The sequence below is a fragment of the Henckelia pumila genome, chromosome 3 (assembly GCF_033568475.1).
Source record: "Henckelia pumila isolate YLH828 chromosome 3, ASM3356847v2, whole genome shotgun sequence".
Lineage (NCBI taxonomy): Eukaryota > Viridiplantae > Streptophyta > Magnoliopsida > Lamiales > Gesneriaceae > Henckelia > Henckelia pumila.
The window spans coordinates 76,035,781-76,048,570 of NC_133122.1; the positions used below are offsets into that span (position 1 = coordinate 76,035,781).

A 12,790-nucleotide genomic window follows, 5' to 3' on the forward strand; every position below is an offset into this window, starting at 1 on the left:
TATTTTTATTCATTGAAAACTTTCCCATATCTAACTTTTCCTTGTGATAGAAATTTGGACTTTCACGATGCATGCGTTGTAAAATTTGTCAAAATTCTTGGGTCTGTTTTTAGTTACTTATACTGCTAGAAAGGAACAATCAAAGTCTATGTAGAATCAAATTTCACACCCTTTACACATCAAACAATTACATGTTCTCAACATTAAAAAAAGAATCATTCAGAAAAAGAGGCCCAAGAACATAGTGGAAAACCAGAAAGCAATGCGAAAGAAAAGCCACTTAAATTTCAGGTGCTAACATAGCTAGTCTTAGGAGCTGGACCCCGTGGTGGCAATCGATGAAGCACGCTAGTTGGAGAGGAATTGGACGTAGCCGATCTCAATGCCTCGGCTAAGGGTCCACCCATTGGCGCCACTGGGTTCGTCTCCCACGTCCCACCCCAGCTCAACTGAAGCCTATCCCTGTCGAGACTTGCAACATGACCACCTGATTCATCTCCAGTGCTGGTTCCGAGCTTTAATGAGAAATCAGATGATGGGTTTCCGGGCATTGAAATGGACAAGTTGGTGGCAGTGTTGGTCGTCTCATCGAGTGACCTAGGCCAGCCATCGAAGAAATGTCGTAGCGTCGGGCCGCCTTGTTGGCCATCATTTTGGTTTTCAAACGTCGACTCGGAAGTCCTACGAACCCATCTCATGGTCAAATTCAGTACTTGTGTAGTAATTACAAGAAAAACACAAGGTTGGTGAAAAATTAATTAATGGAGAAGGCTTTAATTAAATATGGGGGCACAGAACAAGTGGTTGGGGGTGAGTCTGAGTGATCATCAAATGCAATGCCCTTTACTTTGGCATCACTCCGAAAATATCAAAACAAAAGGACCCACGAAGAAAACACAAGTGGGTCAATACACATATATACGCTCCATAATGATCCAAAGTGAATTCAATTCAAAGGGCCCCTCAACAAGCAAAAGTTGTTTGAGAATATCAAACCAGATGATGGCTTGGATCATCGTTTATCAAGTTTTACGCACTTTCTTCCTTTTAGGGAACAAGTCTCCAATAGATGAATAATAAGAATATATACAAGATAACGTTTACGATATTTATTCTTCGGAAATTAATATAAAATGAGACCTTAATAAAAGAATTAAATCATATATTATTAGTTGGTTTACCTTTGGTTAAGATGAAGAAGGTCCAAGGAAGGAGAAGGCCCCGAAAGAGTAAAGCGAGGAGTGCCGCCGCCAGCGACCATTCCATCATGAGAAATAATGGTGGTGTTAGTTTTCTGGACTTGATCAGCAACACCGTTGCTACCTGCTTTGCCGCCGCCGTAAGGGGTGGTGGATGTGGGGGCTTCCACAGGCTTTCTTGAACGGTTTCGGCCACGATGGACATGGCGCTCGCAGTATTTCTGCCCCGCCACCACATCCCTCGAGCAACGCCATTTCTTCCCGTCTGTCCTCCGGCATCTCCCTGGCTCCGGATCCATAGACGCTCGTCCCCAATACCCTGATTGCAGCACTGATCCAACGTACACATATATACACTCGTTAAAGGAAGTACTCTTGCAAGAACCCCTAATATTCTATGAAAAAATCCCCTCATTCTTGAACTAATTAAATGACACTTTTACAGTAAATAAAAAAATTGACCAAACAGCAGAATGTATCCAATATCATTCCGAAGCTATATATAATCCAGAACTGAAAAAAAAAACTTACGAGATGGCTGGTAATGTGGATAGTACTGGTTCAGCGAGTGGGAGAGGTAATATGAAGGAGGAGGAGCAGCGATGAGGCTTTTCTTAACAAGATGGAGTAGCTCTTGCGGAACAGCAGCGCCAGCAATCATATGCCGGAAAATCAAAGCCTGTAGTTCAAGCTCCTGCCATTGAGCCAAGCTGAAATAGCTACCCATTCCTGCAACAAACCGTGCCCAGATATAAAAGATCCAGTCCACAAAGCCAAGCAAACACACTGACAAAAGCTACAACTTGTGAAACTTGTACGCTAAAAAAAAAAAAAAAAACCCAGAAAACTTTCGAACACAGCAAGCAAGAAAAGCAAAAGAAACTTGAAGAAAACATATATGGTGTCAGCACCAGCAACGCGGCGTGTAAAAATTAAAATGAGTGCGTGATAGAGAAAAGAGAGGAGGAAAATACTACTGTTAAATTTGGTGGGTGAGTATGGTGACTGCAGGTTGCTGGTGGGTTCAGGTACAAACAAAGTGAGTGGAGAGGGATTGGACTGATGAGCGTGGTGTTGAAGGAGAAGTTTGGGTAGCTTTGCAGAAGGGTCGTGTGTGTTAGTTTCATCTTGTTCTTGCTTCAGATCCAAGTCCATTGAAGAGGGGGGAGAAGAAGAAGAAATGGTCAGAGAGATGGGATTTTTGTAGTTTTGGTTGGTGAGTGAGTGAGTGCTGTGAAAGTTTACTTGTGTGTATGGACAGTGCTTTTACTATAATTTCAGACTTCATAATTTTTGTGTTTTTGTTTGTTTTTTCGCTTCCTCTATTTTTTATGCTCACGTGACTTCATTCAATTCAGATCACACCAAATCATTCTTTACAAATATATATATTATATATATATATATAAAGTTTCTTTCAAGTGTCCATCTATCATGTCCATCAATGATGTAACATTATTCTATTGGATGTGATAAAGATGTGATAAATTGTAAGTCCAATAGAATAGTGTCACATCATTGATGGACATGATAGATGGGCACTTGAAAGAAACTCTATATATATATAATATATATATTTGTAAAGAATGATTTGGTGTGATCTGAATTGAATGAAGTCACGTGAGCATAAAAAATAGAGGAAGCGAAAAAACAAACAAAAACACATGATAAATTGTAGGTCCAATAGAATAGTGTCATATCATTGGTGGGCATGGTAGGTGGGCACTTCAAAAAAACTCTATATATATATATATATTTAGTTGGGTAAGGGGATTTTTGTTATAATTGAGTCTCGAACTAAAGACTACATCTCACACTTGAGATATTGGTGTCAAAAGAGCTACACGTAATCAACATATATATATATATATATATATATATGTTTCGTATTTTAAATTTAAACATAATCTCATCAATTTGAAAAAAAAAAAAAAAGAAAGTCAATCTTAAAATGGAATTGATCCGTATCAAATGTTTTACACATGATTTTTTTATTGTAAATAAAATATAAGCATTGTTAGATCGATAAGATCATCTCACAAGATGTTTACTAGTTTTATAACCAGTTTTCACATGCTTTTTTTATAACAAAAATAGCAAAATATACTCTCAATTGTCTTTCAAAAATAAAATTATATGTCTTTGCACGACCACTCACCATATATATAATGCACAAAATTTTCGTGAGATCGTTTCATATATAATTTTTGTAAGTCGTATTTCTGATATGACCGTATTATTTTTTATTTCATAAATCTTATTTTTATTACATATATGAATGAGATCAATTCGTCTTCTTGAAATCATCTCACAAAAAAACTTATAAATATAATGATGTATAAATAATATTTAGGGTATTCGTGAAAACCCCAACAAAAATGCTTAACTTCTTACATAAAATTAACGATATTTTAGAATTTCGAATTTATATATAACATGCGTAAAAGTTAAAACCTCTTGATAATGTGAGGATAAATATATCTATGTTTTAAAAACACAGGGTTTTGACAAGAAGTACTATATGTAGTGTATGCCGTATGGTGAAGAAGATTTATGGATTATCATTATACAAAAATTCATACGAGACATCGTCTAACGAATAAATTTTCTAATACTCATTTTCGACCCTACTTACTAAAATAAATATTTTTTATATAAAATGTTTCGACCACACTTACTAAAATAAATATTTTTTATATTAAATGTATTTATTTTTATTATAAATATAAATCAAATGCACTCATTTTACATATAAATTTAGTAAAATCGTCTGATTTCTCATGAAATACTTGCTCTTCTCGTCGTCGGTAGAAAATCTTATTTACACAAATTAAATATGTATCGTCGGTTCAAACGAGACGTAAAATGAAGCGTCATGTCATCTAATGTGTTTTTACCCTGCAGTGACTAGGCCTGTCCAGGCACTTTAGAAAAGACAATTGATACAATAAAATATTTATCAATAATTAACTTTATATTATTTTATATCATTAAATTAACTACTTGCAGGAAAAAAGACAGTTGCTATAAAAAAATATTTAAAGAAACAAAATACTATTAAATATATGTTTATTTTATATTATTAAATTAAATGCAAGAGAAGGTTGGAGGTGAAGGATTACCATTAAATGCAGGAGAACCCAGGCGTGAGAGATGTCATTTCAGTTTAATTTTTTTCAATATTATAAGCTATATAACCGTATATTTTATTTTAATATCATATGAAATATAATTAAATCATTTATACAAAAAAAATTTCGAGATAGCGCCTTTTAAAAGTTGTTATATATGGTTTATGTTGTGAAAAATGAAATAAATTTACTGATTTATTCAAATTACATTTAAAAATTGGTCAAATTGATAGTTTGTTTTTGACATTCTATTGAGAACTAATACACTGAACAATGCATGACATATATGTGAGTCCTAATTTTTTCTATATAATAAATATTTATAAAAAATAAAGATTTTTAAATCTTTTTTTTGTTTTATTTAATCTTATGACTTGATTAAAATCTGAAATCTATACTAACTAATTTTCAATTATTTTTCTAAAGCCTAAATGAAAAATTCAATTTTATCATCATCTATAAAATATTGGTAATGTTAAAGTTTGTAATTTATCTATAATTATCATAACTTATATTTTTTAAAATTGTTGATTAATAAATAATTTTTATGTTAATTTAAAATTTTGAATATTTAATTCATCATGTCACTCCGAAAAGTAACATTTTAAAATTACTAAATGTTTTTTTATATTAATCTAAACTTTTGAATATTTAATTCACCATGTCAATTATGAAATTAATTTAAATTAATTAGCATAAAAAAATTTATGTATTGAAAAAAATTATGTATATGTAACATGATGCATCGAGTACAAAAGACACTAGTTTAATTAGTAGTTTTTATTCTTTTAACATAAAATATATATAATTTTTATTTCGTAAATTTTATTATTATTATATATTTTTTTATGTTTAAAGGGTCGTGGAGTTTTTTAGTAGTTCGATTTATAATTAAGTTAATCAATTATCTAAACAAGTTTAATTGACCAAAACATTTTTAAAGGATCATCATTTGAGTTTATAGAGTGAAAATCAAATTCAGAACGATCAAAAATGGTCCAGAGAGCCCCAAGTGAATAGGCAGTTCGGAAGGCAGTGTTCAAGATCAGAGACATCGAGTAGTTCGGAACTAGTTCAAAAGTTCCGAACTGTAGATTGGAAGATTCGATCACCTTTGGACAAGAAAATATGGACTTTCTGATGGGTGATTTCATTGGAGTAAGTTCAGAAGCTCCGAACCCAAGTTCATAAGGTCCAAACACTGCAAGCATAATGGGTTGTCCAATCACAAGACACGCGTTCGGTGGTCAGAAATATTCGAAGGCTCCGATTGAGCTATCGAAAGCTCCGAAGTGCGATCGAAAGCACTGAACCAGATATCGAAAGTTCCGATCGATGCATATAAATAGAGGGTTCGAGGCAACCATTTCTTTGCCAATCCCAAAGTTCCTCTCCTGTTCTAGTCGATTTTGGAGGGTTTCTAGTCTTTGGTTTGAGGGTCGTACAATAGCGAGATACTATCGGGATCTTAGCCGAGTTGTGCCTAGATTTTAGGGTCATCGCAATCAAAGGGCTGACGACGGACGCATGTAATTTTAGGCTCGAGCCTGCTACGATAAGGACATTTTTGGGCATATTTGACGAGCCAAAACAACAAGGATCGATGGGATTTTGTATTTATATAAAAGATTAAAAACCTGGAAAAGAAAGGCAGCCAACGAGGAAGAGATAAAAAAGGACTGGAAGGGGATAAGAGGGAGACGAGACATGAAGAACACAAGAAGGAACAAGAACAACAGAGAAGCGATTTTCTCATTTTCTTCTTAGATTACTTTTGTTTGTTTCAAATAAATATAACAATTTAACTAGTGATCAGTTAATTGAACGCAATCAATTCAGGAAAACACAAATAAACAGGATGAATAATTTTAATATATCAATCAAAATATAAAAAACATGGTTTAAAGTCAAGCTACGTCGTCCCTCTAGACAAAAGAATTAGTTCATAACAAAAATAAAAATAAAAAAATCATGTTCTTGAACATCATTCAAAAATTAGAAAAAGAACGAAATAAAAACGAAGGTACATGATGCTTCTCCGTCTCCGAAAGTCGCTTCGTCCGTCTTCGTGCCAAGAATGATTCTCTCCCTTCTCCTTGGTCTCTAGTCGTCTCTAGCGTTGGATCGGGCTGAAATTTGGACATCAGCTTTAAAACATCTTAAATTCATTCTGAACGATGAAGATCAGATTTGGATCTTTCTAGAATATCCAATAATTTCTGGACACTTGCTGCTTCGTAATTCCTTATTGCGTCTCTTCTCGGTGCTCCGACTTTGATATTTGCACTTTTTCTGTAGTAGCCCGTAACCAAAATCAATAATTAAGGAATTAATCATAATTACTTGGAAAGAGTTTGGAAGCTCCGAAGGTAATTCGGAAGCTCCGAACAGGATCGGAAGCTCCGATGGTATTACGTCAGGCATGACGTGTGGCTAGATCGGAAGCTCCGATCACCCCTATCCGAATTCAACAAGTGATATTTTGACACGTGGCAGATCAGGATCTTCGAAAGCTCCGATGGCAGGATCGGACGTTCCGATCGAGGTTCAGACGTTCCGATCGAGGTTCGGAGGCTCCGATCGTTGTCTATAAATAGAAGGCCGAGAATTCATTTTCAATTGCCAATTACGGATTTCCTCTCTACTCTAGTCGTATACGAGTTGTTCTAGCCTTCCTAGGCTTGACCCGGGAGTCGTCGAGGCGTTCGATAGTCGTAGCGGAGTTGTGCCCAAGTTCTGGAGGCATCGACATCAAAGGGCTAACGACGAACGAAGGTATATCTTTTGCTTCCTATAAATATTTAGGAGTATGCAATTGCTTAGTTAAGGCTTTTAGAGCACTTTAATGATAGTAGTATCATTTGGCAGTGTAGAGCATACTATAGGCGTGGACCTAGAGTTGGTAGAGCTTGCACTGATTTGAGGTACGAAAGTACTGTTCGAGATATCCTGACTGAGTATGCATGTATTATGTGACTGCATGGTTTATATGTCATTGATTTATGCTGCATTCATTTGCATACTGAGCTATCTCCTTCGAGATGTCTGTTAGTAGGGTTTTTCCCTATCCTGTTAGTGGTTGGACTTCCATCGATTTGGGTCCGGCATATCCACTGGTATTATGGTATGGGAGCCACCTCCTGAAGCGACGGCACAGCGTGCTACATACCAGGGCCCGGTCTATCTCTGTTATCTGATTCTTGACCTCGAGTTTATAGGGAGTTCACTTTGCATGCATGTATACTCATACTCTCGTGCTGAGCGTTTTATGCTCACGTCTCGTACTCTGTATTTCTGGACACCCTATTCCATGGGGCAGGTTTGCGATTGGATGAGGCGGGTGGATCCAAGAGGGGCTAGACAGTGGTTGGTCAGCTGGAGCTTCGCCTAGGTTTTTATTTATGTTGTTATGATACAGTTGTTCGATCTGGTTGTATAATATTTGGGTATTTACAGATTCCTTTACTTGGGATTGTATAATGTTTATGGTTTCCGTAGTTTTATTCTGATATCCATTTAATTAAGTTAATTGCATGCCTAAGTTCTGTTTAGTAGGTGATCCAGGTAAGGGTCACTACATTTATGGCATCAGAGCATGCAAAGTATTCTTGGGATTTAGATTCTACATAAAGATAACCATTAGGATAATTTTGTAGATGGCAGATCGTGACGACCAGAGTTCTCATGGCAGTATTGGTGGGCGTTGGGGTGATGCCGACCTGGAGCCTCGTCGGGAACGCCGCCATCGTCATCGAGATGAGGACCGTTTTAGTATACGTCGATTCTTGCAGACAGGGCCTAAGCCCCTTGTTGGAGGTGAGTCTCCGGAGGATGCGGAGAACTGGTTAGACCACATGGAGATGACTTTTAAGACTTTCCAATGCACCGGGGAGCAGAAGATGGAGACCCTGGGTTATCTTCTGGATGGACGTGCGCGCAGGTGGTGGAGGTTTACTTCTGCACCTTTTGTTCCGGCGAGAGGAGTGGCCACCTGGGCCGAGTTCCGCACAGCTTTTCAGAAGCTGTATTTTCCTCCTGCATTCCGTCAGTCGAAGGCAGGCGAGCTACTGAGTCTGCGACAGGGAGCCATGTCTATTGATGAGTATCAGCAGAAGTTCTTTGATCTGCTATCCTATTGCCCCGAGATTGCTGACAGCTCTGGGATGAAGTATAATCTGTTCCTTCAGGGCCTTAACCCTGAGATCCATGACCGTATGGCAGTTGGCGACGACATGTCCTACGAGGGTTTGGTGAGCCGTTGTCACCAGGCGGAGGACAGCATTCGACGGAATAGGTCTTTTTATCAGTCGAGACCTGCTAGTTCTTTGGGTCCCCGTGCCCAATCTTTCAAGAAGTCTGGATCTACTTCTTCTTCCTCTGGCTCTGCTGGTGTTGTCCGTTTCGGAAAGAAGGACAAGTGTGATCACTGTGGGAAGAACCACCCATCTGACCATTGTCGTAGAGCTTCTGGAGCTTGTTTCCATTGTGGAGAGACTGGTCATATCCGGAGGGTTTGTCCACTATCTGGGGGAGGCGGTTCTGGTTCTGGTTCAGGATCTGGTTCTCAGGCCACCGTTTAGCAGAGGTCGCAGGGAAAGCCTGCTGGGAGTTCTCACTTGAGGCCACGAGCTTCTGGCCAGGTGTTTGCCCTGAGACATGATCAGGAAGTGGAGGAGAATGAGAAAGTCATCGCAGGTACATTTCTGCTTTATGGTATACCTGCTCTTGTACTTATTGACACTGGTGCATCTCATTCCTTCATTTCTGCACGTTTTGTTAAGAGGCATAAGTTACCATGCATTGCACTAGACGTAGTAGTATCTGTTTCTACTCCGATGGGCCAATCTTCTTTGGCTAAGCGTCTAGTGATGGGTTGCCCTTTGGAGTTCGAGGGTATCATCTTGATTGCGAATCTCATGGTCCTGGCGATGGACGACTTTGATTGCATTCTGGGAATAGATATGTTGACTACCTATCGAGCTTTAGTGGACTGCTATCAGAGATTAGTACGCTTTTATCCAGAGGAGAGTGATAGCTGGTTTTTCTATGGTGAGGGAGCGCGACCCCCGATTTCCTTGGTATCAGCTTTGAGAGCCTGTCGAGCTCTAGAGTCTGGCGGGGAAGACTACCTTATCTATGCAGTTGATTTGTCCGCTGAGAGCATTGGGATAGAGAGTATTCCTGTTGTAGATGAATTTCCAGATGTTTTTCCTGATGAGATTCCGGGTTTTCCTCCTGCTAGGGAAGTCGAGTTTGGCATAGAGTTAATGCCGGGTACTTCACCTATTTCTCGAGCACCGTATCGTCTGGCTCCGTCAAAGATGTGCGAATTGAAGAATCAGCTACATGATCTTTTAGACAAGGGGTACATTCGTCCTAGTGTATCTCCTTGGGGAGCTCCTGTTCTCTTCGTGAAGAAGAAAGATGGGTCGATGCGGCTGTGCATTGACTATCGGTGTAGTGACCCTTACCCGGATCACCTACTAAACAGAACTTAGGCATGCAATTAACTTAATTAAACAGATATCAGAATAAAACTTGCGGAAACCATAAACAATTTACAACCCCAAGTAAAGGAATCTGTAATTTATCCAAATAATATACTACCAAATCGAATAGCTGTATCAACCCAAACAACAGTAATAAAACCTAAGCGAAGCTCCAGCTGTCCAACCACTGACTAGCCCCTCCTGGATCCACCCTCCTCGTCCAATCGCAAACCTGCCCCATGGAATAGGGTGTCCAGAAAATACAGAGTACGAGACGTGAGCATAAAACGCTCAGTACGAGAGTATGAGTATACATGCATGCAAAGTGAACTCCCTATAGACTCGAGGTCAAGGATCAGATAACAGAGACAGACCAGGCCCTGGTATGTAGCACGCTGTGCCGTCGCTTCTGGAGGTGGCTCCCATACCGAGATAACCGTGGATACGTCAAACCCAAATCGATGGAAGTCCATCCACTAACAAGATAGGGTACAACCCTACTAACAGACATCTCGAAAGAGATACAACAAGATGCAAATGAATGCAGCATAATATCATGACATATAAATCATGCAGTCACATAATACATGCATACTCAGTCAGGATATCTCGAACAGTACTTTCGTACCTCAAAACAGTGCAAGCTCTACCAACTCTAGGTCCACGCCTATAGTCTGCTCTACACTGCCAAATGATACTACTATCATTAAAGTGCTCTAAAAGCCTTAAATAACCTATTGCATACTCCAAAATATTTATAGGAAGCAAAAGCTATACCTTCGTCCGTCGTTAGCCCTTTGATGTCGATGCCTCCAGAACTTGGGCACAACTCCGCTACGACTACCGAACGTCTCGCCGACCTCCAGACCAAGCCTAAGAAGACTAGAACAGCTCCAAAAGGACTAGAATGGAAAGGAAAACTCGGAATTGGCAAATGAAAGTGAAGCCTCGGCCTTCTATTTATAGACAACGATCGGAACTTCCGATCCTTGATCGGAACGTCCGAACCTCGATCGGAACGTCCGATCCTGCCATCGGAGCTTCCGAAGATCCTGATCTGCCACATGTCAAAATATCACTTGATGACTTCGGATAGGGGTGATCGGAGCTTCCGATCTAGCCAATCGTCATGGATGACGTAATATCATCGGTGCCTCCGATCGCTCATCGGAGCTTCCGATCCTGATCGGAGCTTCCGATCGTGCCTTCGGAGCTTCCGATCCGTCCGATACCCAAATTTATTTAATTAGCATTAATCCTTTAATTACTCAATTAGGATACGGGTTACTACATTCTCCCCCACTTAAGATATTTCGTCCTCGAAATCAAATCTTAAGTACCGAATGCAAATACAGAAATCAGAAACATTCTTCAAATCAAACGTTTACAGAGTTTGCAACTGAATACAACTTAAAGAATGAAATCAAAACAACTCAGGATGGTCTTTACGCATCCTGTCCTCAAGCTCTCAAGTAGCTTCCTCAGTGCCTCGGCGCTGCCACTGAACTAAAACCAAAGAAATGACTTTGTTCCGTAAAACCTTATCCTTATAATCCAGGATACGAAGAGGTTTCTCAACATAAGTCAAATCCTTGTTCACCTGAACCTCAGACCGCTGCAGAATATGAGATTCATCCGCCACATACCGTCGCAACAGAGATACGTGGAACACGTCGTGAATACTAGATAGATGTGGTGGCAAAGCTAGTCGATAAGCCAAATCGCCAATGCTCTCCAAGATCTCAAACGGACCGATAAATCTGGGAGAGAACTTGCCCTTAAGGCCAAATCTGAGAATCTTGTGAAAAGGTGACACTCTCAGAAACACTTTCTCCCCGACATCGAACTGCAATGGCCTACGCTTGATATTAGCATAGCTGGCCTGACGATCCTGTGCAGTCTTAATCCGTTTCTTGATTTGATCAACAATGTCTAACGCCTGCTGGATAAACTCCGGTCCCTCAGCCTGTCTCTCCCCCACTTCTTCCCAGAAGAGTGGAGTACGACAACGTCGCCCGTACAACGCCTCAAAAGGTGCCATCCCAGTACTAGTATGATAGCTATTGTTGTAAGCGAACTCGATCAACGACAAATGATCCTGCTAGGCTGAACCAAAATCCATGACGCACGCTCTAAGCATATCCTCTAAAGTACGGATAGTGCGCTCTGACAGATCATCAGTCTCTGGATGATAGGTTGTACTCAAACTGAGAGTAGTACCCATCGCACGCTGAACACTCCCCCAGAATCTAGAAGTAAACCTAGGGTCCCGATCGCTGACAATGCTCACTGGCACTCCATGAAGTCGGACGATCTCCTGAATGTACATCCGTGCCATGCGATCCACAGAGTACTCTCGGCTATAGGCAATGAAATGCGGTGACTTGGTGAGTCGTTCCACCATAACCCAGATAGCATCACAGTTCCTCGGGGATACCGGCAAATGGGTCACAAAGTCCATTGTGATAAACTCCCATTTCCATTCAGGAATAGGCAGACTGTGAAGCAATCCTCCAGGTCGTCGGTGCTCTGCCTTGACCTATTGACACACCAAACATCTCGAAACAAACTGATAAACACTGCGTTTCATTCCCTTCTACCAAAAACGAGTACGTAGATCCTTGTACATCTTGTTGCTCCCAGGATGAATACTCAACTTAGTGCGATGTGCCTGAGACAAAATCTCCTCTCGCAACTCTTCATCCTGCGGAATCACAAGCCTACCCGACAAACACAGAAAGCCATCTGACTGATAATGAAATCCAGACGAGCTACCCTCGTTAGCTAGACGAGCTAAACGCTGGGTCTTCGAATCAGACATCTGAACATCTCGGATCCGCGAATAAAAATCTGGCTCAGATAATATCGCAAACATCTGGATACTCTGCATACCTTTCTTATGCTTGAAGGTATAACCTGAAGTAAAACAGTCTCTGATCGCACTAGACATTGAACAAGTCTAAAGTGCGGA

At 39.8% G+C, this 12,790-nt stretch overlaps 1 protein-coding gene across 2 annotated transcripts; it reads right to left on the bottom strand.

Annotated features, from left to right (window-relative positions):
- Positions 1-156: 156 nt before the first annotated feature.
- LOC140893308 (growth-regulating factor 3) lies at positions 157-2,438 on the bottom strand. Of its 2 annotated transcripts, none has more exons than XM_073302365.1 (4): positions 2,177-2,438; positions 1,731-1,928; positions 1,182-1,530; positions 157-681 (listed from the first exon to the last, which is right to left on the bottom strand). In XM_073302365.1, the coding sequence occupies exons 1-4, from the start codon at positions 2,352-2,354 to the stop codon at positions 288-290; spliced, it is 1,119 nt and encodes a 372-aa protein (XP_073158466.1). In that variant the 5' UTR covers positions 2,355-2,438; the 3' UTR covers positions 157-287. The 2 variants fall into 2 exon arrangements, with proteins under 2 accessions (XP_073158466.1, XP_073158465.1); XM_073302364.1 differs by having other exon boundaries at positions 2,174-2,438.
- Positions 2,439-12,790: the final 10,352 nt, after the last annotated feature.